The sequence below is a fragment of the Mobula birostris genome, unplaced genomic scaffold, assembly GCF_030028105.1.
Source record: "Mobula birostris isolate sMobBir1 unplaced genomic scaffold, sMobBir1.hap1 scaffold_1106, whole genome shotgun sequence".
Lineage (NCBI taxonomy): Eukaryota > Metazoa > Chordata > Chondrichthyes > Myliobatiformes > Myliobatidae > Mobula > Mobula birostris.
This window is the reverse complement of record NW_027274147.1, coordinates 44,118-69,593: the sequence shown is the minus strand read 5'-3', so window position 1 is coordinate 69,593 and position 25,476 is coordinate 44,118. Positions and strand designations below refer to the sequence as shown.

Here is a 25,476-nt window from a genome sequence, read left to right as displayed (position 1 = left end):
AGGGCTGGGCATGGCGCTAGCAAATCCATCCAGTAAAAACCCAGAACTACAGAGACGGCTACATAAGCTCCAAAGACCTCAACCCGAGGAGAAGAGGGACCTTCGAGATGGGCTACACCCGGAGACAACTTGAAATACTGGTCCAGTGCAGAAGACTCGGGCGAACTACTATCGGCGGCATATGTCCCAGTAGGGGCGATGGGGTTACGTAAGTACACACACACACACACACACGAATACAGAAATTCATACGGACACACATACAGTGAGAGATGCAGAGGCAGACACACAGGAACAAAGATACAAGCACACATACACACCCACACACAGGTGGGGATGTGGAACAAATTGCCAGAAGTTGATGCAATTCCAATGTTTTTTTAAGAATACATAAGTGGATAGGAAAGATTTGAAGGGATATGGGTCAAGTACAGGCAAATGAGACCAGCTCAGCAAGTCACTTTGATCAGCATGGATAAGTTGGGCCAAAGGGCCTGTTTCAGTGTGGGCACGGGCACACACACACACACATCGAAACAAACTCCAAACACTTTGTGCATCACACAGGAGCCACCCGTAATTCCCTATTGCTGGGGTGCTAGTTCTCTCTGGGAGACAGGGCAGGGACAATCAAAAGGGCCACAGACATCAGCGGACAGGGAAGGTGTTTTATTCATGTTACCAGCGGATTTTGAAGCCTGCATCCCGAAGAGGCAAGAGTTTGGTGAGAGAAGGTCAGGTGAGAGTTCAGTTGCCACACTTTAGGGTACGGCCACGACTCTCATGATGTTGGTGGCCCCTGGGCCAGACCGCCAGCCGGTGACAACAATCACCACGTCGCCAACCTGCACAAACTCCCGGGCTTTAGCTGAAAGGCAAAATGGGACAGGTTACTGAAACACCCAGGACAACTCAACCCTCACACTCACCAGGACAGGGTCAGACACAGAGTGAAACTCCCTCCACACCGTCCCATCACACACTCCCGGGGTCAGACACAGAGTGAAGCTCCCTCTACACTGTCCCATCACACACTCCCGGGGTCAGACACAGAGTGAAACTCCCTCTACACTGTCCCATCACACACTCCCGGGGTCAGACACAGAGTGAAACTCCCTCCACACCGTCCCATCACACACTCCCGGGGTCAGACACAGAGTGAAACTCCCTCCACACCGTCCCATCACACACTCCCGGGGTCAGACACAGAGTGAAACTCCCTCTACACTGTCCCATCACACACTCCCGGGGTCAGACACAGAGTGAAACTCCCTCCACACCGTCCCATCACACACTCCCGGGGTCAGACACAGAGTGAAACTCCCTCTACACTGTCCCATCACACACTCCCGGGGTCAGACACAGAGTGAAACTCCCTCTACACTGTCCCATCACACACTCCCGGGGTCAGACACAGAGTGAAACTCCCTCCACACCGTCCCATCACACACTCCCGGGGTCAGACACAGAGTGAAACTCCCTCTACACTGTCCCATCACACACTCCCAGGGTCAGACACAGAGTGAAACTCCCTCTACACTGTCCCATCACACTCTCCCGGGGTCAGACACAGAGTGAAACTCCCTCCACACTGTCCCATCACACACTCCTGGGGTCAGACACAGAGTGAAACTCCCTCTACACTGTCCCATCACACACTCCCGGGGTCAGACACAGAGTGAAACTCCCTCCACACCGTCCCATCACACACTCCCGGGGTCAGACACAGAGTGAAACTCTCTCTACACTGTCCCATCACACACACTCGGGGTCAGACACAGAGTGAAACTCCCTCCACACCGTCCCATCACACACTCCCGGGGTCAGACACAGAGTGAAACTCCCTCTACACCGTCCCATCACACACTCCTGGGGTCAGACACAGAGTGAAGCTTCCTCCACACCGTCACATCACACACTCCCGGGGTCAGACACAGAGTGAAACTCCCTCCACACCATCCCATCACACACTCCCGGGGTCAGACACAGAGTGAAGCTTATTCCACACACTCCCATCACACACTCCCGGGACGAGGGTCACTCCCAGCGTCCTATTACCAATGCGAATTGCCAGGTTGACCCTTTGGTCAACATCCTCAGCCCACAGCTGGTTCTCCTGACGGTACAGGACAGGGAAGATCCCACGGTACAGGTGAGCTTGTCGGGACACTCGCTCACACCTGGTGATGGCGATAATGGGTGCTCGAGGTCTGTACTTGGACACCAGCTGGGCCGTCCTGTCAGAGACAGAGTGGGGGAGTGAAGGGGAGAGGGTTTAAGAGTCATCACCCCTACGGAGTGTTTCAGAGCCTGGCCTCTGCACTTCCAGCTCACTGGGAATCCCAACTACATTTATATATCACCCACCTCACAGCAGCCCCAACAGCCAATGAGGCTCCATTATCTGGATCTCACCACCGCAAGATCCCAAATATGTCAACGAGACACTGAACAGACATCTCACTGCCCCTCCTACAGCACAGTTCCTTCTTCACTGCCCCCCCCACAGCAGAGAGCTCCCTCATCTTCCTTCCCACATAAGATAGCTCTCACCTTCCCTCCTACAGCAGAGAGCTCCCTCACTGTCCCCCCCACAGCAGAGAGCTCCCTCACTGTCCCCCCCACAGCAGAGAGCTCCCTCACCTTCCCTCCCACACCACAGAGCTCCCTCACCTTCCTTCCCACAGCAGAGAGCTCCCTCACCGTCCCCCTCCCACAGCAGAGAGCTCCCTCACCTTCCTTCCCACACCACAGAGCTCCCCCACCCTCCCTCCCACAGCAGAGAGCTCCCTCACCTTCCCTCCCACAGCAGAGAGCTCCCCCTCACCATTCCTCCCGCAGTACGACACTCCCTTCTCACAGTGCTCCCCTTTCATTGCCCCCCCACCAATAGCACAGGGTTCCCTTCTGACTGTTTCGCCCTTGCAGGGTGGTGCTCCAACCTCATTCACCCACCGCGTCAGGGCACCGCTTCCTCACTGCCCCTCCCAGGCTACTTCCTCCTCAGCGTCCTTTTCCCAGTCCTTCCTCGTCACAGCCCATCTAACCGTGCTGTGTTCCCTCCTCACCATTCCTCCCACAGCCCCCCTCGCCTCCCCTACCTCTGGGTGGGGCTGGGCGTTCTCCCCTTACCTGCCAGACCTGGTCAGCACCACGATGGCCCCAGCACATGATTTGAAGGAAGCCTCAACTGCGCCGATGGCAGTGACCTCGGTGGGGTCACGGGTCAGAGGCATCGACCTCCGGAGCTCCTCGAACAGCTGATGGTGAAAGACAGCAGCCTCGGCCTCTCGTGCGATCTGTCAAGTGCAGGGGTAGAGGGAAGAACAGGTCAGAGGCCAGCCATTTCAGGGGTGGGAAGGCCCTACCATTAAAACCCCTCCACGAAACATTACAGTCCCCGTTTCCCTCCGAATCCCAGCCGAAAGTAACCAACTGGACATCCAACTGGACTGTCCCTTTAAAGATGAAGATTTGCTTTATCTGTCACATGTGCATTGAAACACACAGTGCAACACGTCAGTTGTGCTGGAGGCAGCTCACCAGTGTTCTCAATCCCCTGACACCAACATAGCATGCCCACAGCTTTAGCTCCAACCCGTACATCTTTGGAATGTGGGAGGAAACCAGAGCACCCAGAAGAAACATGGTCACAGGTCACAGGGAGAGTGTGCAAACTCCTTACAGACAGTGGTTGGAATTGAACCCAGGTCAGTGATTGCTGGTGCTGTAAAGTGATTTCACTAACTGCTACACTGCCGTCCTGCCTAATCCAAGCCATACCAATCTTGGCAGGGAACACACATCAAAGTTGCTGGTGAATGCAGCAGGCCAGGCAACATCTGTAGGAAGAGGTACAGTCAATGTTTCAGGCCGAGACCCTTCGTCAGAAACATGAGTCCTGACGAAAATGACGCCGCAGCCCCTTACTTGACGTCGCTGTAAATGACGCCGCAGCCCCTTACTTGAGGAAGGGTATACTTGCTTTGGAGTTGGTGCAGAGAAGGTGCACCAGGTTGATTCCAGAGATGAGGGTTAGAATTTGACGAGAGATTGTGTCGCCTGGGTCTGTACTCGCTGGAATTCAGAAGGACGAGAGGAGATCTTATAGAAACAAATAAAATTATGAAAGGGATAGATAAGATAGAGGCACAAAAGTTGTTTCCACTGGTAGGTGAGGCTAGAACTTGGGGACATAGCCTCAAGATTCGGGAGGGTAAATTTAGGACGGAGATGAGGAGGAACTGCTTTTCCCAAAGTGTGGCTTATCTGTGGAATTCTCTGCCCAATGAAGCAATGGAAGCTACCTCAGTAAATATATTTAAGAGAAGGTTGGATAGATTTTTGTGTAGTCAGGGAATTGAGAGTTTTGGGGGAAAGGGAAGTAGGTGGCGATGTGTCCATGGTCAGATCAGCCATGATCTTATTGAATGGCGACACAGATGGTCTGTTCCTGCTCCTATTTCTTATGTTCTTATCCCCGCAATTAATCCAGAATTGCCTGAAAATATTCCAGGACTCCTTAAGGTACAGAATTCCAAAGATTCACAACCCTCAGAGATTAGATTATCTTTATTCCGGTTGAAGATTAGGCTTCATTGTAGTCAAAGATCTAAATGTAAAGAATAGTTAAATTTGCCACATGTACATTGAAACAGACAGTGAAATGTATCTATTACGTCAACAGTCAACACAATTCAAGATATGCTGGGGGCAACCTGCAAGTGTCGCCATGCTTCTTGCGTCAATGCAGCCCGCCCACAATCTACTAACCCAAACCCAAACGCCTTTAAAATGTGGGAGGAAACAGGAACACCCAGAGGAAACCTACACGGTCGTAGGAAAGCCATACAAACTCTTTACAGACTGCAGCAGAATTGAACCCAGATCGCTGGTCTGTAAATCTACCATGCAAACTGCCTAACATGGGTGACCCCCGATCTTTAAGCAGTAACCACGGTTCTAGATTCCACAAAGGAGGGAGTATCCACGCACACCCACCAAGACCCCTTGGGATCTGAAACGTGTTTACAGAACTATGAGAAGCGTCAACTGGTTTCGGAATCAGAATCAGAATCAGGTTTATTATCACCGGCGCGTTTCATGAAATTTGTTAATTTTGCAGCAGCAGTTCAATGCAATACACAATATAGAAGAAGAAGATGAAAGAAAATAATAATAATAAATAAAGTAAATCAATTTACAGTATACATAGATTGAAATCATGCAAAAAACAGAAACAATTGTACTGTATATTAAAAAAGTGAGGTAGTGTTCATGGGTTCAATGTCCATTTAGAAATCAGATGCCAGAGGGGAAGAAGCTGTTCCTGAATCGCTGAGTGCGTGCCTTCAGGCTTCTGTACCTCCTACCTGATGGCAACAGTGAGAAAAGGGCATGCCCTGGGTGCTGGGGGTCCTTAATAGTGGATGCTGCTTTTCTGAAACACTGCTCCTTGAAGATGTCCTGGGTACTTTGTAGGCTAGTACCCAAGATAGAGCTGACTAAATTTACAACCCTCTGCAGCTTCTTTCAGTCCTGCGCTGTAGCTCCCCCATACCAGTGATGCAGCCTGTCAGAATGCTCTCCACAGTACATCTATAGAGGTTTTTGAGTGTATTTGTTGACATACCAAATCTCTTCAAACTCCTAATGAAGTATAGTCGCTGTCTTGCCTTCTTTATAATTGCATCGATATGTTAGGACCAGGTTAGATCCTCAGAGATCTTGACACCCAGAAACTTGAAACTGCTCACTTTCTCCACTTCTGATCCCTCTATGAGGATTGGTATATGTTCCTTCGTCTTACCCTTCCTGAAGTCCACAATCAGCTCTTTCGCCTTACTGACGTTGAGTGCCAGGTTGTTGCTGCGACACCACTCCACTAGTTGCAATATCTCGCTCCTGTACGCTCTCTTGTCTCCATCTGAGAGTCTATCAACAATGGTTGTATCATCAGCAAATTTATAGATGGTATTTGAGCTATGCCTAGTCATGGGTATGGAGAGAGTAGAGCAGTGGGCTAAGCACACACCCCTGAGGTGCAACAGTGTTGATTGTCAGCAAGGAGGAGACGTTATCACCAATCCACACAGATTGTGGCCTTCCAGTTAGGAAGTCGACGATCCAATTGCAGAGGGAGGTACAGAGGCCCAGATTCTGTAACTTATCAATCAGGATTGTGGGAATGATGGTGTCAAATGCTGAGCTATAGTCGCTGAACAGCATCCTGACATAGGTGTTCGTATTGTCCAGGTGGTCTAAGGCCATGTGAGGAGCTATTGAGATTGTATCTGTCGTTGACCTATTGTGGCAATAGGCAAATTGCAATGGGTCCAGGCCCTTGCTGAGGCAGGAGTTCAGTCTAGTCATGACCAACCTCTCAAAACATTTCATCATTGTAGATGTGAGTGCTACCGGGTGATGGTTATTAAGGCAGCTCACATTATTCTTCCTAGGCACTGGTATAATTGTTGCCTCTTTGAAGCAAGTGGGAACCTCCACCCTGCAAGGGATCACCCTCTTTAAAGACAGCCTAACATGGGCCTCTGAGACAGAGATCACAGGGTTACTGGGTACGGCAGGGATCTTCACAGCTGTAGTTATATTCTCCCTTTCAAAGTGGCCATAGAAGGTGTTGAGCTCATCTGGAAGTGAAACATTGCTGCCATTCATGCTATTATTGGGTTTCACTTTGTCGGAAGTAATGTCTTGCAAACCCTGCCAGTTGTCATACATCCGATATCACCTCCAACTTCATTTGAAATTGTCTCTTCGCCCTTGAAATAGCCCTCTTCAAATCATACTTGGTTCTCTGGTATAGATCTGGGTCGCCAGACTTAAATGGCACAGATCTAGCCTTCAGCAGACGACACACCTCCTGGTTCATCCACAGCTTTTGGTTTGGGAATGTACAGTAAGTCTTTGTAGGGACACACTCATCCACACAGGTTTCGAGCAGGGGTTCCCGACTTTTTTTATGCCATAGACTAATACCATTAAGGAAGGGATCCATGGACCTGAGGTTGGGAACCCCTGGTTTAGATAGCTGGTATCATTCTCCCGCCAGGGTAAAAAGATGGCCTTCATTTAAAGTGAGGTGGGGAAAGTTCAAAGGGATGTGCTTTTTTTTTCCACACAGAAGAGAAGTGGGTGCCTGGAATGCACTGCCAAAGTTGGTGGTGGAGACAGATACGACAGAAGTGTTTAAGAGGGATTCTGTGATGCTGGAAATCCACACAGAAAACACTGGAGGAATTCAACAGATCAGGCAACGTCTATGGAAGGAGTAAGGAGTCAATGTTTTGGGCTGGGACCTTTCATCAGGACTGGAATTTGTAAAAGGACAGAAGCCAGAATAAGTAAGTGGCGGTGGTGGAGGGAATACAAGCTGGCTGGTGGCAATGCTAGTCACTTTTACAACTGGTAAGTCCCTCACGATCTCACAGAGTGGCCCACATACACGACCCTGGTTCCTGTTGGCTCAGGTTGATCTTCCCCCACCCCTGTGAGGGAGGTGGTGTATTCCCACACCCACTTCCCTCCTCTCCCCTATTACTGGACCCCCTCTTTCCTCTCCCGTCCTTTTTTCCTGACTTCCATGCCCCCCCCACCAAAATCAACCCCTCACAGTTCCCCCACCCACCACTTCCAAATCTTCCCAGTGATTCCACCATCCACATCTTCCTTCCCCACCCCATTCCCATTCTGAAATGTCAGTCCTCTTCTGCCATGATGAGGTCAGGTTAGAGGAGCAACACCTCATATTCCATCTAGGCAGCCTCCAACCTGATGGCATGAACATCAATTTCTCCTTTCAGAATTTTTTCCCTCCCCCTTAGCTCGCCTTCAATTCCCCACTCTGGCCTCTTACCTCACTTTGGTTGCCTCTCTTTTCCTTTCTCCCATGGTCCACTCTCCTGTCCTATCAAATCGCTCTTTCTCCAGCCCTTTAACTTTCCCACTCAGCTTCTCGCTCTCCTCCTCTCCCCCCCCCACCTTTTTATTCTGACGTCTTCCTTCTCCATTTCTAGTCCTGATGAAGGGCCTCAGTCTGAACTATCGACTGTTTACTCTCTACCATAGATGCTGCCTGACCTGCTGAGTTTCTCCAACATTTTGTGTGTGCTACTCTGGATTTCCAGCATCTGCAGAATCTTTTGTGTTTATCATTCACCTTCTCCTCTCTCCTCCCATCTTGCACACCAACCCCTCCCTCACTTAACCCCACCACAGCAACCGATCTCTACTTTCAAACTGTACAAATCTATTTCCCTCCAATAAACTTTACTTTTGACCCAGGCAACACACACATCAAAGTTGCTGGTGAACGCAGCAGGCCAGGCAGCATCTCTAGGAAGAGGTACAGTTGACGTTTCGGGCCGAGACCCTTCGTCAGGACCCTAACGAAGGGTCTCGGCCTGAAACGTCGACTGTACCTCTTCCTAGAGATGCTGCCTGGCCTGCTGCATTCACCAGCAACTTTGATGTGTGTTGCTTGAATTTCCAGCATCTGCAGAATTTCTCGTGTTTACTTTTGACCCAGGTCACTTTGCATCCACACCACACCGTGAACAGAGCACAGGGGACGGGCCATTCTGGGAAAACACGCACACCGGCTTCTCTTCCAATGACATGTTCTATACTTCTTGGTAAAGCAGCCAGCATAATCAAAGACCTCAGCCATCCCAGATATTCTCACCTCTCCACTTTCCCATCAGAAAGAAAAATTCAAAAGCCTGAAAGCACGTACCACCAGGCTCAAGGACAGCTTCTATCTCGCTGTTATCAGACTCTTGATCAGAGATCTCATGGGCTAACAGGTGAACTCTTGATCTCCCAGTGTACCCCATCACGGCCCTTTCTCTTTATTCATGCCTGCTCTGCACTTTCTCTGTAACTGTAACACACTATTATGCATTCTGCTTTCCTTTTACTACCACTGACTCAACTTGCAAGTTAACCTTTCAGGAATCTTGCATAATGACTTCCCAAGTCTCTTTTTTGAATTTTCTCCCCATAAGACCATGAGATCATAAGACATAGCAGCAGAATTAGGCCACTTGACCTATCAAGTCTGCTCGGCCATTGCACAATGGCTGATCCATTTTCCTCTCAAGCCTATTCTCCTGCCTGCTCCCTGTAACCTTTCATGCCCCGAATAATCAAGAACCTATCAACCTTCACCTTAAATACATCCAATGACCAGGCCTCCGCAGCCGTCTGTGGCAATTAATTCCACAGATTCACCACTAGTTGAGTAAAGAAATTCCTCCTCACCTCTATTCTGAATGGATGTCCCTCTATCTTGAGGCTGTTCCCACTATAGGAAACATCCTCTCCACATCCACTCTATCCAGGCCTTTCAACATTCAATAGGTTTCAATGAGATCCCCCCCCTTTTTTCTAACTTCAAGCCAGTACAGGTCCAGAGCCATCCCTTCTCACATGATAAGCCTTTCATTCCTGGGATCATTCTTGTGACTTTCCTTTGAACCTCTCCAATGTCAGCACATTCTTAGATAAAGGGCCCAACAGTGCTCATAATACTCCAAGTCAGGCCTCACCAGTATCTTGTAAAGCCTCAGCATTACATCCTTGCTTTTTATATTCTACTCCTCTCGAAATGAATGCTAACAACACAATTGTCCTCCTTACCCCTGACTCAACTTGCAAGTTAACCTTTAGGGAATCCTGCACTATGACTCACAAGTCTCCTTTTTCAGTTTTCTCCTCATTTAAAAAATAGTCTGCGCTTTTATTCCTTTGACCGTGAACTTCCTGACACTGTATTCTATCTGCCACTTCTTTGCCCATTCTCCTAACCTGCCTAAGTCCTTCAGCAGACTCCCTGCTTCCTCAGCATTACCTGTCCCTCTGCCTATCTTATATTGTCCGCAAACTTGGCCACAACGCCATCGATTCTGTTATCCAAGTCATTGACGTATAACATAAAAAGTAGCGGTCCCAACAAGAATCCCTACGGAACAAGACTAGTACTGGCAGCCAATCAGAAAAGGCCCCCTTTATTCCCATTCTTTGCCTCCTGCCATTCAGTCAATGTTCTATCCATGCTAGTACCTTTCTATAATATGATGGGCTCTTATCTTGCTAAGCAGCCTCATGTGCAGCACTTTGTCAAAAGCCTTCTGAAAATCCAAGTACACAACATCCACTGATTCTCTTTTGTCTATCCTGCTTGTTATTTCCTCAAGGTATTCCAACAGATTTGTCAGGCAAGATTTTCCCTTAAGGAAACCATGTTGACTTTGGCCTATTTTATCATGTGCCTCCAAGTACCTTGAAACCTTACCCTCAATAATCCACTCTTAACATTTTCCCAACCAAGGTAAGGCTAACTGGCCTATGATTTTCTTTCTTCTGCCTTCGTCACTCCTTGAAGAGTGGAGTAACATTTGCAATGTTTCAGTTCTCTGGAACCATGCCAGAATCTATTGATTCTTGAACGGTCATTACTATGCCCCCATAGTATCTTCAGCCACCTCTATTAGAACCCTGGGGTGTAGTCCCTCTGGTCCAGATGACATACCTACCTTCAGACCTATCAGCTTCCCAGGCACCTTCTCCTTAGTAATAGCAACTGTATTCACTTCTGCCCTTTGACACTCTCGAACATCCGGCATACTGCTAGTGTCTTCCACAGTAAAGACAGATGCAAAATGCTTATTCAGTTCATCTGCCATTTCTTTGTCCCCCATTACTACCTCTCCAGCATCATTTTCCAGTGGTCCAATATCCACTCTTACTTCTCTTTTACACTTTATAAATCAGAAGAAACTTTTGATATCCTCTTTGATATTATAGGTTAGTTTACTGTCATATTTAATCTTTTCCCACCAGAAGTTGCCTTCTGTTGTTTTTAAAAATTTTTCCCAATCCACTAAGTCCCCACTAATTTTTCCTCTATTATACACCTCTCTTTTGCGTTTATGTTGGCCTTGTTAACCATGATTGGATCATCCTGCCTTCAGAATACTTCTGCTTTGGGATGGATCTATCCTACGCCTTCTGAATTGCTCCCAGAAACTCCAGCCACTGCTGCTCGCCTGTCATGACTGCTGGTGTCCTCTTCCAGTCAACTTTGGCCAGCCCCTCTCTCAAGCATCCGTAATTCCCTTTACAATGTATGGAACAATCCGCCTGGACAGTATGCAAACAAAAGCTTTCCTTGAAAGCAGCACATGGAAAAACCGGAGGAATTTAGCAGATCAGACAACTTCTGTGGAAGGAAAAGACTTGATTGATTAACTAATTAATTTAGAGATACAGCGGGGAACAGGACCTTCCAGCCCAACGAGCTGCACTGCCCAGCAACCCCCCTAATCACAGGACAACTTACAATGACCAATTACCCTACTAACTGGCTCATCTCTGGACTACGAGAGGAAACCAGGGCATCCAGTGAAAACCCATGTGTACACAGGAAGAATGCACAAACTTTCTTACAGAGGATGGCAGAATTAAACTCTGAACTCTGACGCCCCAAGCTGTAATCGAGTCATGCCAACTGTTATGCTACTGTGGCTTCTGTAGGTGCTGCTCATCCCACCGAGTCCCTCCAGTGGATTGTGCGCTGCTCCAGATTCCAGCGTTCGCAGTCTCTCATCTCAGTGTATCTCAGTACGCTGAACAATAATAAACCAAAACGCAGCAGGTCAGGCAGCATCTATGGAGAGGAATAAACAGTCAACGTCTCAGGCCAAGACCCTTCATTAGGACATCCTGATGAAGAACTTCTGTCCAAAATGTCAACTCTTTATTCCTCTCCATAGATGCTGCCTGACCTGCTGAGTTCCTGTAGCATTTGTATATATGGTCAAAAGAAGTGGATTGTGAGGTCAAGACTCCATGACCCTAATGCACCCCTCAGGATGTTTCCTGTGTTGGGGGAGTCCAGGACCAGATGGCACAGCCTCACAATAGAGAGATGTTCATTTAGAACAGAGATGAGAAGGAATTTCTTTAACCAGAGGGTAGTGAATCTGTGGAATTCATTGCCACAGGCGGCTGTGGAGGCCAAGTCATTGGCATATTTAAAGCAGAGGTTGATAGGTTCTTGATTAGTCAGCATGTCAAAGGTTATGAGGAGAAGGCAGGAGAATAGGATAATAGGATGAGAGGGATAATAAATCAACCACGATGGAATGACGGAACAGACTCAATGGGCCAAATGGTCTATTTCTGATCCTATATTTATCGTCTCTTATGGTCTTCTAATGATAGCCAGGTGTGTTGCAGGAAGAGAACGCAGGCCTCTGATCAAAGACAACACACTCAAAATACCGGAGGAACTCAGCAGGTCAGGCAGCATCCACGGAAGGGAATAAACAGTCAGTGTTTCAGGCCGAGACCCTTCATCAGGACTGAAAAAGAAGGGGACAAATGCCAGATTAAGAAAGTGGTGGGAGGGGAGGAGTCCAAGCTGGCAGGTGATAGGTGAGACCAGGTGAGGGGAAGGATGATCAGCATCGTCTGTGTTGCTCTAAATTTCCAGCGTCTGCAGAATCTCTTGTTTTTGAAGGGTTGTGGGAGATGGAAAGGGTTATAGAAACAGGGAAGTAATTCACTTCCTGGTATTCCTGTGACCCTGACTGACTGCTGACAGTGCCTTCAGAGACCTCTCTCCCTACCTCTCCTCCCCTGCCTGACCTTGAACCTGACCAGCACTGCTTCTCACTGGACTCACCGCATGCTGCGTGCGGACGGCCTCTACGGGGTAGGCACCCTTGGCAGTCTCAGCGGACAGCATAATGCAGTCCGCTCCATCCAGGACGGCGTTGGCCACATCACTGCTCTCTGCACGGGTGGCTCGAGGTCTCTGCACCATACTCTCCAACATCTGCTGGGGGTTCACATCAGTCAGAGAGGCTGCAGAGTCAGGGTCACTGCCACCCCACCAATGTCCAAACCATCCCCCTCTAAAACAAGCTTGTCCCAGTCCATGTGTGTGTGTGTGTGTGTGAGAGAGAGAGAGAGAGAGATTGTGTCTGCTGGAGTTTGCATGTGTGTGTGGGAGTTTGTGTGCATGTGCATGTGAGACCCATCCCTAGTGAAGATTTCTATGTGTCTTTGTGTGCATTAGTATTTGTGTGTGGGAGCTTGTGTGTGTGATTTTCCCCCCGTGAGGGTCACTCTGTGTGTGTTTGTGTGATTTGCCCCCAGTGAGGGTCACTCTATGTGTGTCTGTGTCTGTGGGAGTTTGTGGGTGTGGGGGAGTTTGCATGTGTGTGCATGTGAGACCCGTTTCCTAGTGAGGGTCAGTGTGTGTGTGTGCGCATGCGTTACTTGCCCCAGTGAGTGTCATCCCACTCCAGAACAGACCTGTGTGGCACAGATGACCGGTTTTCCAGCGTAGTTACATCGGCCAATCATCATTTTTTGAGCCAGAAAGACTTTCTCCGGCGGGATCTCGATCCCCAGGTCGCCCCGAGCAACCATGATCCCGTCACTGACTTCCAGAATCTTGTCAAACCTGCGCACAGAGACTCCGTACTGTGGGGCTGTGACCTTTGCAATCCTCTCCATCTCAATGAGACTGGTGCGGCCCCTTCACTTACCCCACCCGCTAACCCTTGACCCTACACACTGACTTCACCTGTGTTCATATGCTGAATCCCGACCCTACATGCTGACAGCTGACCTTTCACCTGGCCCTTGAACCATGACCCTATAATCTGACTCTTGACCTCATTCCCTGAACCTTAAATTGCTTCACCAAGTTCACACTGACCCCAAATCTCACCCCAATACTCTGACACCTGACCCTGCACATTGAAGCCAATCTCCCACCACAAACCTGGCGTGTTGACCCTATAAACTACTTCCTGACCTCGAGCACACACCCCTGACCCTGTAACTCTAACATCTGATTTCTCAACTTGGAAACTGACCCCCAACCCCTGAAACAGGTACTCCAGCCTCTGAATCCTGCACTCTGACTCCTAAATCCCACATTCTGACCCTTGAACTCTAGCCGCTTAATCCTATAGACTGACCTAAATCCCACAATGACCCCTAAAATCTGACCCCCTGTCCTGCGTTTTGACCCCTGAACCCCATACTCTGACACCTGGACCCTCCCCTCAGGGTCAGAATGCAGTCTTCAGGGGTCAGAGGTGGATTTCGGGTCAAAATCCTGTTCTGATCCCTTAAATCCTGACCCTAGAACCCTGGCTTTTGACCCTGCCCACTTACTGCCGCACTCCTTCGTGATTCTCGATCTTGCTGATGATCTTGATGTCCTTGCCCTCCTCCCCGAGGATCCGGCGGATGATCCGGACATCCTCTGCCCTCTGGACAAAGGAAGCGAAGACCATATCGATCCCAAGCTCCAGACCGAAGCGCAGGTCACGGGCATCGCGCTCCGAGACGGCCGGAAGGTCAAGGGCCGCCCCGGGCAGGTTTACGCCCTTCCGGCTGCACAGAACCCCTCCGTTCTCCACCTCCGTCAAGCACTGATCTGCCCCTAAACAGGCACACAGCCGGTCAAAGGTCAGCTGGACAACCCCTGCCCCACAATCAGCTGCGGCTCAGTGCACTGTCCCAGAAGGTCAAGGGACAAGCAAAAATCCGGAGACTGTTTAATACAGACAAATAATGCAAGATAATTATGTTCAGTTCTGGTTCCCTCATTATAGGAAGGATGTGAAAGATTTTAGAAACACAGAAAACCTACAGCATAATACAGGTCCTTCGGCCCACAAAGCTGTGCTGAACATGCTTTTACCTGAGAAATTACCTTGGGTTACCCTTAGCCCTCTATTTTTCTGAGCTTCATATAGCTGTCCAGGAGTCTCTTAAAAGACCCTATCATATCCGCCTTCACCACCGTCGCCAGCAGCCCATTCCATGTACTCACCACTCTCTGCGTAAAAAACTTACCCCTGACATCTCCTCTATACCTACTTCCAAGCACCTTAAAACTGTGCCCTCTCATGCTAGCCATTTCAGCCCTGGGAAAAAGCCTCTGACTATCCACATGATCAATGTCTCTCATCATCTTATACGCCTCTCATCCTCTGTCGCTCCAAGGAAAAAAAGGCTGAGTTCATTCAACCTATTCTCATAAGGCATGCGCCCCAGTCCAGACAACATCCTTGTAAATCTCCTCTGCACCCTTCCTATGGTTTCCACGTCCTTCCTATAGTGAGGTGACCAGAACTGAGCACAGTGCTCCAAGGACCAGGGTCCTATATAGCTGCAACATTACCTCTCGGCTCTTAAACTCAATCCCACGATTGATGAAGGCCAATGCACCACATGCTTTCTTAATCACAGAGTCAACCTGTGCAGCAGCTTTGAGTGTCCTATGGACACAGATCCCAAGATCCCTCTGATCCTCCACACTGCTAAGAGTCTTACCATTAATACTATATTCTGCCATCATATTTGACCTACCAAAATGAACCACCTCACACTTATCTGGGCTGAACTCCATCTGCCACTTCTCAGCCCAGTTTTGCATCCTATCAATGTCTCACTGTAAGCTCTGACAGCCCTCCACACTATCCACAACACCCCTAACCTCTGTGTCATCAGCAAATTTATGAGCCCATCCCTCCACTTCCTCATCCAGGTCATTTAAAAAAATCATGACGAGTAGGGGTCCCTGAGGCACACCACTGGTGACTAACGTCCGTGCAGAATATGACCCGTCTATAACCACGCTTTGCCTTGTGTGGGCAAGCCAATTCCAAGCAATGTCCCCTTGAATCCCATTCCTCCTTACTTTCTCAATAGGCCTTTCATGGGGTATCTTATCAAATGCCTTGCTGAAATCCATATACACCACATCTACTGCTCTACCTTCATCAATGTGTTTAGTCACATCCTCAAAAAATCCAATCAGGCTTGTGTGGCACGACTTGCCTTTGACAAAGCCATGCTGACTATTCCTAATCATATCACGCCTCTACAAATGTTCATAAATCCTGCCTCTCAGGATCTTTTCCATCAACTTACCAATCACTGAAGTAAGCCTCCTGGTCTATAATTTCCTGAGCTATCTTTACTCCCTTTCTTGAATAATAGAACAATATCTGCAATCTTCCAATCCTCCGGAACCTCTCCCATCCCAATTGATGATGCAAAGATTATTGCCAGAGGCTCAGTAATCTCCTTCCTCGCCTCCCATAGTAACCTAGGGTACAGCTCATCCAGTCCCGGTGACTTATCCAACTTGATACTTTCCAAAAGCACATCATCTTTTTTAATATCTACATGCTCAAGCTTTTCAGTCTTCTGTAAGTCATCCCTACAATTGCCAAGATCCTTTTCCGTAGTGAATATTGAAGCAAAGTACTCATTAAGTACCTCTGCTATCTCCTCCCGTTCCATACACACTTTTCCACTGTCACACTTGATTGGTCCTATTGAGAGGGTGCAGCGGAGATTTACCAGGAGGCTGCCTGGATTAGACAGCGTGGCTGACGAGGAAAGGTTGAGCAAGCTGGAGATTTTATCTTTGGAGAGAAGGAGGCTGAGAGGTGACTTGGTAAATGTGTACAAGATGATAAGAGGCATATATCAAATGAGTAGCCAGAGACCTTTCCCAGGATGGAAATAGACCAGAAGACATCCTTTTAAGGTGATTGGTGGAAAGTAGGAGGGGGTGGCAGATGTAGTTTCTTTTAAAACGGAGAGTAGTAAGTGCATTGAACAGGCTGCCAGGGTTGGGGGTAGAGGCAGATACATTAAGGACATTAAGATAGGCACATGGATGAAAGAAAAATGGTGGGCTATGTGGGAGGGAAGGGTTAAATTGATCACTGAGTAGATTAAAAGGTCAGCACAACATCATGGACCGAAGGGCCTGTACTGTTCTATAAAGTTGCTAAACGTATTGAACATGGAAGATATTGGTAGTGATGTGTTTTGCCTGAAAATCTAATGGAGCGTTACAAAGTTATGAAGTGGGGCGAAAGAGGGCATGGGTGGGGGAAGAGAAGAGGTGTGGTAAGGAGGAGGTTGTCTGGAGGGGTGTGGGGGTAGATGGGGGGAGAATGTGAGGGAAAGGAGATGGGAGGGGAGATGAGAAAGAATGGAAGAAGAGTGGTGTGAGGGAGAGGAGTGTGGCAGGGTAGAGGGAAGGGGAGGAGAAGGAGGAGGAGGGAGCTTTGGGGGAGAGGAGAAGGGGAGGAGGAGGACGCTTGGGGGAGAGAGAAGGGGGGGAAGGAGAGGAGGAGGAAGAGAAGGAAGAAGGGAGGTCCTACCAATCTCCTTGATGAGCAGCGAGATGAGCCCGTCATCCAGGAAGATCTTCCCTCCGACGCTAACCACCTGCGGGAAGTTGGCGTAGTCCACGAAGATAATGCTGTCGTCACATTGTTCCTCGAAGCTGCGGTCAGTGGTGACTGTGACCTTCGACCCCTTCACCAGCTCAACCTGCCCCGACTCGCTCTGTGTGACCCAAGACCAGGAGGTGGGTGGATCCAGCCAATATCAGTGTCCCGACCCTTGACCAACCTCCCCCAACACTACCACCTGAACCGTGACCCCTGAACCCGGCACCTGACAATGTTATCCCACCCAAACTCGCAACACTTGTACCTGACCCCTCAAACCCCAATACCAGCTCCCTTACATGAAACCAAGATCCCATCATGTAACCCACTCCCTGAGATCTCTTATTCCATATACAAATCCCCCTGTACCCCGAGATTAAATCCCGGCCTATAACTCAATCCCAGGGATCTGTTATTCTATCTATAAACCCCCTGAACCCTTGGATTAGACACCGGCTTTAACTCACTTCCAGAGATCAGTTATTCTATATACATAGCCCCTGACTTCCATATTATATTGCACCTCTTGATTTCACTCCATCAATCGATCAGTTGATCCCAATCCTTCCCAGCCAATCCCCAAATCCGTGAATGGATGTGCAGGGCATAGGAGAAACCCAGAGATCCACAAGCCTGTGTATTGAATCCTCAGCCTCCAATGTCCAGTCTGAGAGAGCTGGACCCCTGGTCCTAGACCTATGTGGTGGGCCAGCCTCAGTTGGGTCAGGTGACCATTAACTCCACACTCTGTCCCCCCCCATGGTCACTCACCCCTCTGACGAGTCCAGTACGGATTTCGGGTCCCTTGGTGTCGAGGGCGATGCCCACTGTCCTGTGGTACAAGGGGCTTGAGGAGAAGCTCTTCAGAGCCTGTCGCAGATTGTTGACAGTGGTGGCATGGTACTGCGGTCAAGGGGCAAGAGGAGTAGAGAGTCAGATTGACGCAAAGTGACAGGTTGGTCAGTGGGGTGAGGAGTGCTCTACTATGTCCCCATCACTCTCCCACCCAGCCAGAGCCAACGGGAGGGAGGCAAAGTTAGCTGAAGTGGGAGAGGATCATTGGGATCCAAAGATGCAGGGCCCTCAGCGTTGTCAATAAGCCCTCCCATCTGTCTAACGAACTCTTTGACCACCTACCATCGGGAAAGTACCACAGCATCACAGCATCACAGCAAGAACTGTTAGGATGGGAAACAGCTTCTTCCCGTGGGTTGTGAGACTACTGAACTGCCTGATACCACCCACATCTCATCACGTATAAAGTGTTGTACTGTTTACTCTTTAAACTTGTGTCGTAAATGCTCCTTATTATTTGTTTATTTACTAGTGATAATATTACTGTATGTGTTAGGTGTGAGAGTTAGGTACTGTGTTGTGTCCAGAGGAACGTTGTTTCGTTTGGCGGTATATTGTGTACAGTTGAATGACAATATACTGAACTTTAACTTGAACTGGGGAGGGGTTTAATCTTTGCCCTGAACCAATTCACACACTCCCCTTCTCCCAAGAAGGGACAGGGGACATCAGAAATTGCAGAAAACAGCCTTCCCTCCATTGACTCCAACTGAAATTCCCATTGTCTAGGAAAACACTCAATAATCAGGGAAACATACACAAGATGCTAGAGGAACTCAGCAAGTCAGTCAGCATCTTTATACTTTATACTTTATTGTCGCCAAACAATTGAGACTAGAGCGTAGAATCATCACAGCGATATTTGATTCTGCTCTTCGTGCTCCCTGGAGTACAAATCGATAGTAAATATTAAAAATTTAAATTATAAATCATAAATAGAAAATAGAAAAGGGGAAGTAAGGTAGTGCAGAAAAACCGAGAGGCAGGTCCGGATATTTGGAGGGTACGGCCCAGATCCGGGTGAGGATCCGTTCAGCAGTCTTATCACAGTTGGAAAGAAGCTGTTCCCAAATCTGGCCGTACGAGTCTTCAAGTTCCTGAGCCTTCTCCCGGAGGGAAGAGGGACAAAAAGTGTGTTGGCTGGGTGGGTCGTGTCCTTGATTATCCTGGCAGCACTGCTCCGACAGTGTGCGGTGTAAAGTGAGTCCAAGGATGGAAAATTGGTTTGTGGGATGTGCTGTGCCATGTTCACGATCTTCTGCAGCTTCTTCCGGTCTTCGGACAGTGGAGAGGAATAGAATCTTGGCCTGAAACATTGTCTCTTTATTCCTCTCCATAGATGTTGCCTGACCTGCTGAGTTCCACCAGCATTTTGTGTGTGTTACTCCGGATTTCCAGCATCTGCAGAATTTCTTGTGCTGACAATATAGTCGGGGATCCCTCCCACCCACCCCAGACATTCTCTCTTGTCCCCTCTCCCATCAGACGGAAGATACAAAAGCCTGAAAGCATGAACCACCAGGCTCAAGGACAGCTTCTATCCCACTGTTATCAGACTGTTAATGGGCCTCTCACCCTAAAGATGAATTCTTATCCTCTCTATCTACTTCATCGTGGCTCCTGCACTTTGTCTGTCTGTATCTGTAACACTCTATTCTGTATTCTGGCACTGCTTTTCGCTTTGTACTATGTCTATGTATGGAGGTTTGCAATCGTCTGTTTGGATGGCAAACAAATGTTTTCCATGCTATCTCAATATACATGGCAATAAGAGGCTAATTACTAATATCACTGATTCCTTCACTGGGGTAACCTTTGCTTTCGATTCAGTTCACTGGTCCTCCAACTCTTGAAAATGGACCCCTCCCCACTTTTGGGGGCGGAGGGTGGAGTTGTTCAGCAGGGGAGGTTGGAGTGTGATCAGGATTACTGGGGTTTCAAGGCTGAGGAGGGGGTGGTGGATTTTGTGTCTCACCTGGTGCGTCCCATGGGAGAAGTTGAGGCGCACGATATTCATGCCAGCTTTCACCATCTCCTTCAGCGTTTCCACCGTTTGGGATGCTGGCCCTGCAATCCAGAGGGAGAGAGGGAGTGAGGGAGAGAGGAAGAGAGGGGGAGGGGTGGGGGAGAGAGAGAGATTGATTGATTCAGACTGGTATGGTACAGTCCAGAGACAGGCTAGTACCAGCTATGATCAGAGAATGGCCAACCCCGGAATACCACCATTCCCTCTGGCTGTTCCACCCTGGAATAAAGGTCGTTCTACCAGAAACGCAGAGAACAGGAGGCACACATGCCTTCCTCATTCAGAGCATCGAGTAGAAGAGTCAGGAAGTCCTTGGGTTGGTTTCACTTGGAGGATTGTGAGCAATTCTGGTCACCCCATTACAGAAAGGATGTGGAGGCTTTGGAGAAGTTCACCAGGATGCTGCCAGCGATAGTGCTGGAAGCAGATTCAGTTACTGGTGTTCAAGAGGCTGTTAGATAGACACTTAAATTGTTTTTGGTTCTGGTCGTCTCGCTATAGGAAGAAATGAGAAGCTTTAGAGAGGATGCAGAGGGGATTTACCGGGGTACCGCCCGGATTACCGCAACTGTAACAAAAATTGATCCCCCTGGGATCAATAAAGTATGACTATGACTATTAGAGAGCATATCTTATGAGGACAGGTTGAGCGAGCTAGGGCTTTTCTCTTTGGAGCGAAGGAAGACGAAAGGTGACTTGATTAAGGTGTATAAGACAATAAGAGGCATTGACAGAGCAGACCACCGGAGATCTTTTCCCATGGCGGAAATTATGAGGGGCCATAATTTTAAAGTGATTGGAGGAAAGTATAGTGGGGATGTCAAGGGTAAGTTTTTTTTCGCACAGAGAGTGGGTGTGTGGAACACGCCACCAGGAATGGTGATAGAAACTCATACATTAGGGACATATGGGAGACTCTTGGGCAGGCAAAGAGATGCAAGAAAAATGGTTATAGGCTTTGTAGGAGGGAAGGGTTAAATTGATCTATGTCAGTACAATATTGTGGGCTGAAAGCTCTGTTCTTGTGCACTACTGTTTTATGTTCATCCCATCTGGCTTCTCAGGACCACGCTCCCACCCCTCTCTCCTTGGTGGGAGGGTGGGAGTGCGGGAGGAACACAAGGAGAATGGGTTACCATAAATTAGAAAAGTATGCAAAAAGAGAGAGAGGAGGGAGGGGGTGAGGGGGGAAGAAGGGGGAGAGAGGAGAGGGGGAGGGCTGGGTTCCATACAAAGCAAGCTCGGATCCTTCTTACACCAGGGCAGGACCACTGGCCTGAGAGGCCATATGTAGCTCCTGGTCATTCCTCCCACTGCTACTGCTCCACCCTCCACAGTCCGATCCTGGGCCCCAGCAGCTTACCGATGGTGCAGATGATGCTGGTGTTGCGGGCGCTGGTGGGCTCGGAGTCGATGTCCAGCAGGCACAGGTGCTCCAGGAAACTGGTGGCCAGCTCGGCCCTCAGCTGCTGCCGCTGCACGAAGGCCGTTCCCATCTCCTGGAAGAGCTGGTCCCGGCTGCCCCAGGCCTCTCCGCTGAAACGCCGGCCAGACTCTGCAACACAAAACATATGGAGCATCTCAAAGGGTCAGGTCTTTTATAAAGATTAAAGAAATTAATTTATTTGTCCCATGTACGTAGAAACATACAATGAAATGCGTCATTTTGCATTAAAAGCCAACAGCAAACAAAGTGCTAGGGGCAGCTCGCAAGTGTCACCATGCTTCCAACGCCAACACATCAAGCCACAACTCACTAACCCTAAAATGTACATCTTTTTGGACTGTGGGGGGAAACCAGAGCACCTGCGGGAAACCCACGTGGTCACAGGGAGAACATACAAACTCCTTACAGACAGCCCCGAGAATTGAACCCCAATCAGTGAGCACTGGTGCTAATGATTATACTAACCACTACGCTACCGAGTCACATTCAATGGAGGAAAGGGCAGGGCAGGGCAGGGGAGGTGAAGATCCAAACAATACACTGACAGCGAGGATGTTTGGAGTCTTCAGTGGGGTGAATAAGTTTAATACAGAGAAGCCTGACTCATGAAAAAGATCCAAAGGTAAACCATCAACTAAACGGAGAGAATGCCGGTGAAGTGGTAGAATTGGTTTATTAGATAGATAGATTGACATACTTTATTGATCCTTGTCACATGAACTAAAATACAGTGAAAACCTTGTCTTGCTTACTGTTTAAATAGATCTAATCACTACACAGTGCATTGAGCTAGAGTAAGGTAAAACAAAAACAATGCCAAATAAAGTGTAAAATCCACAGAAAGAGTGCAGTGCAGGTAAACGATAAAGCGCAAGATCATAACAAGGCCACGAGGAGTCCATCTTATCATACAAGAGGTCCCTCCAAGAGTCTGGTAACAGTGGGATAGGACAGAAGCTGCCCTTGAGGTAGTACTTTGCTTCCAGGCATTTGTATCTTCTGCCCGATGGGAGAAGGGAGAAGATTGAGGTGCTCTAGTGCAGAGTTAGCAAGCAGGGGAAGCTAGTGGTGAGGAAGGCCGACTTGACTGTCGAAGAAGGTTTTTGAAAGGGTACAGGTTACAGTTGCGCAGGGTGTTGGTCAGGGATGGGATCTAATCGCTTCTTGAATCCAGTCAACCAAGTCTCCATGGATTCCATATGCCTTAACCTTCTGGATTAAGGTGTCATGAAAGACCTTGTTGAATTAAAGGAATTAATGGTATATTTCTGAAAAATTGGAGGGTTGAGGACAAAGGGAACAGGTATAGGAGATATGAGACAATTGTATAGAGTGGCAAGGCAGGCTTGAGGGACTGAGTGGCTATTTTCTAGTGTTCTTCGAAGGAAGCCTGTTCTTTGCCTGTGAGGTGGGGAGGGGGGGATTAGAGTTACACTGTAGGTGGGGGGGGATTAGAGTTACACTGTAGGTTTGTGGTTGGTGAAATCATGGGGGTTGGTTTGGTGGGCAGATTTTGGGATTGAAGATGGGAGAGTGGAAGATTTCTGTAGTTAGACAATTGGGAGAGGGTATTAGGAAGTCAGAAGAGCAAAGAGAAAGAAAAAAATTGAAGAGTGAGGGAGGGAGAGAAAGACCATAAGACATAGGAACAGAATTAGACCGTACAGTCCATCTACTCTGCTCCTCATTCTATCACGGCTGATTTATTTTCCCTCTCAACCCCATTTTCCTGCCTTCTCCTCGTAACCTACAAGGACCCACCAAGCTCCGCTTCAAATATACCTCGTGACTTGGCCTCCAAAGACGTCCGGGCAATGACTTCCACAGATTCATCCACTCTCTGGCTGAAGAAATTCCTCTATATCTCTGCTCTGAAGGAACATCCTTCTATTCAGAGGCTGGGCCCTCTGGTTGTAGACTCATTTTGGAAAGTTAGGGGAAATGAGAGAGGGAGAGAAGGAGGATAAGAGAGGAGGGGAGAGAGAGAGAGAGAGAGAGAACGAGAACCCCAGAAATTCTTCTCGAGCCCTTTTCCATCTCTCTCTTGAAATGATCAATGTGTGCAAGTGTGTAAGTGTGTCAGAGGCAGTGGAGAGAATCTCAGACCTTGTTCCCTCCTCACCTCATGAGTGATGTGGCTGATGAGACGCCGGGGGAGGAATTGAGCAGGGGAGGAAGGGGGCAAGCAGTATGAGGGGTTACCTGATGGGGAGGGAGGACTGCTGGGTGAGATAAGGGTAGTGGAGGAAGGCAGGGAGGGGAGCTGAGGGAAACAAGAGTGGCTACAAACCTGCCATTTTCAGCAATTTCTCTGATGGGGTTCTGTCCTACGCAGTGTCCCTGAGCTCTGAGCACAGTTCAATGTCCGTCTGTGAGATCTAAGACCTGGGGTAATAATTAACCCTACAGATAGAATGCAGGAGCACCCTGCTCCCTCCTCCCAGTTAGCCTCTAGCCCACATTTCCCATTCCTGTCTGTAGTCCCTCTCTCCTCCACATCCCTTGCCCTCCCATTCTCTCCTGCCAGTCTCTGTCACTTCCCAGGTCACTATCCAGTGACCCTGGGGTTAGAGAGAGAGGGGGTATCAGCCAGTGTTCCTGCTCCCCATCATTGCCCGGTGACCCTGGGGTTAGTGAGAGGGGGTGAAATCAACCTGGGGCATCACCCTTGACCTTCAGCCAACTGGAGCCTAGAGACAAAAATCCCAGAACTCTGGGGTGGGGGAGGGGGGTGCTTCATTCTGGAGTGAGCAGCACTGGACCAAGCGGGTCGAGGGCACAGAAGTGGATGAAGAGATCTCAGAGGGACTGAGTGGGTCTATGAGGGGATGTCGAGGGACTGAAGCGTATCTCAAAGGGACTGAGGCAGATAGAAATATAGAAAACCTACAGCACAATTGTGTTCGTCCATCGTTGACGTCGATGAGGACCTTAACACCATTATGATGGTGTCGAGACTAGCGTGATTTGGATTTAAGTGAGGGAGAGTTGCGCAGCGTCAGCCTCACTCTCTCTTCCCAATTCCCATCTGGATCCAGTGGCAAGACAGAGTCTAGACGGCTGGAGATGGGACTAGGCGCAGTGGATGACCAGGACATCTTCTGTGTCTTGTCCTGTTCTACACAGTTCCACGACGCTTTCAGAGACCGCCTTCTTGACCGTTGGACCTTCCATTGGTCTTGTCCGCTCAATCCGCCGGAGTCTGTCTTCACATGCTGGAATAGACAACTCCCTATCTCACCGATGGTTTGAGATCCGTCGGTTACCCTCACCTGGTTTAGCCGGGGAAGGGAGGGGGAGGGAATTACCGGAAGTTGGAGAATTCTATGTTCATACCAAGGGGCTGGAGACTACCTAGACAGTATATGAGGTGTTGCTCCTCCAACCTGAGTTTAGCCTCATCATGGCAGTAGAAGAGGCCATGTATGGACATATCCAAATGGGAATGTGAAGCAGAGTTGAAGTGGGTGGCAACCAGGAGATCCTGTCTGTTGTGGCGGATGGAGCAGAGGTGCTCGACGAAGCCGTCCCCCAATCTGAGTCGGGTTTCACCGACGTAGAGGAGGCCGCACCGGGAGCACCGGATGCAATAGATGACCCCAACAGACTCACAAGTGAAGTATTGTCTCACCTGGAAGAACTGTTTGGGGCCCTAAATGGTGGCAAGAGAGGAGGTGTAGGGACAGGTGTAGCACTTAACGCTTACAGGGATAAGTGCCGGGTGGGAGATCTGTGGGGAGGGACGTGTGGATCAGGGAGGGGATCTCAGAGGGAGTGAGGCAGATCTACGAGGGGATCTCAGAGGGGCTGAGGCAGATCTATGAGGGGATCTCAGAGCGACTGAG

General features: G+C 48.9%; 1 protein-coding gene across 2 annotated transcripts; it reads right to left on the bottom strand.

Annotated features, from left to right (window-relative positions):
* Nucleotides 1-654: 654 nt before the first annotated feature.
* On the bottom strand, nt 655-23,999 carry LOC140192297 (pyruvate kinase PKM-like). Of its 2 annotated transcripts, none has more exons than XM_072249962.1 (11): nt 23,922-23,999; nt 21,548-21,739; nt 20,134-20,225; nt 18,075-18,206; nt 17,232-17,418; nt 14,215-14,485; nt 13,342-13,492; nt 12,707-12,859; nt 3,133-3,299; nt 2,059-2,237; nt 655-868 (listed from the first exon to the last, which is right to left on the bottom strand). In XM_072249962.1, the coding sequence occupies exons 1-11, from the start codon at nt 23,926-23,928 to the stop codon at nt 762-764; spliced, it is 1,638 nt and encodes a 545-aa protein (XP_072106063.1). In that variant the 5' UTR covers nt 23,929-23,999; the 3' UTR covers nt 655-761. The 2 variants fall into 2 exon arrangements, with proteins under 2 accessions (XP_072106063.1, XP_072106064.1); XM_072249963.1 differs by lacking the exon at nt 23,922-23,999 and adding an exon at nt 23,414-23,521.
* Nucleotides 24,000-25,476: the final 1,477 nt, after the last annotated feature.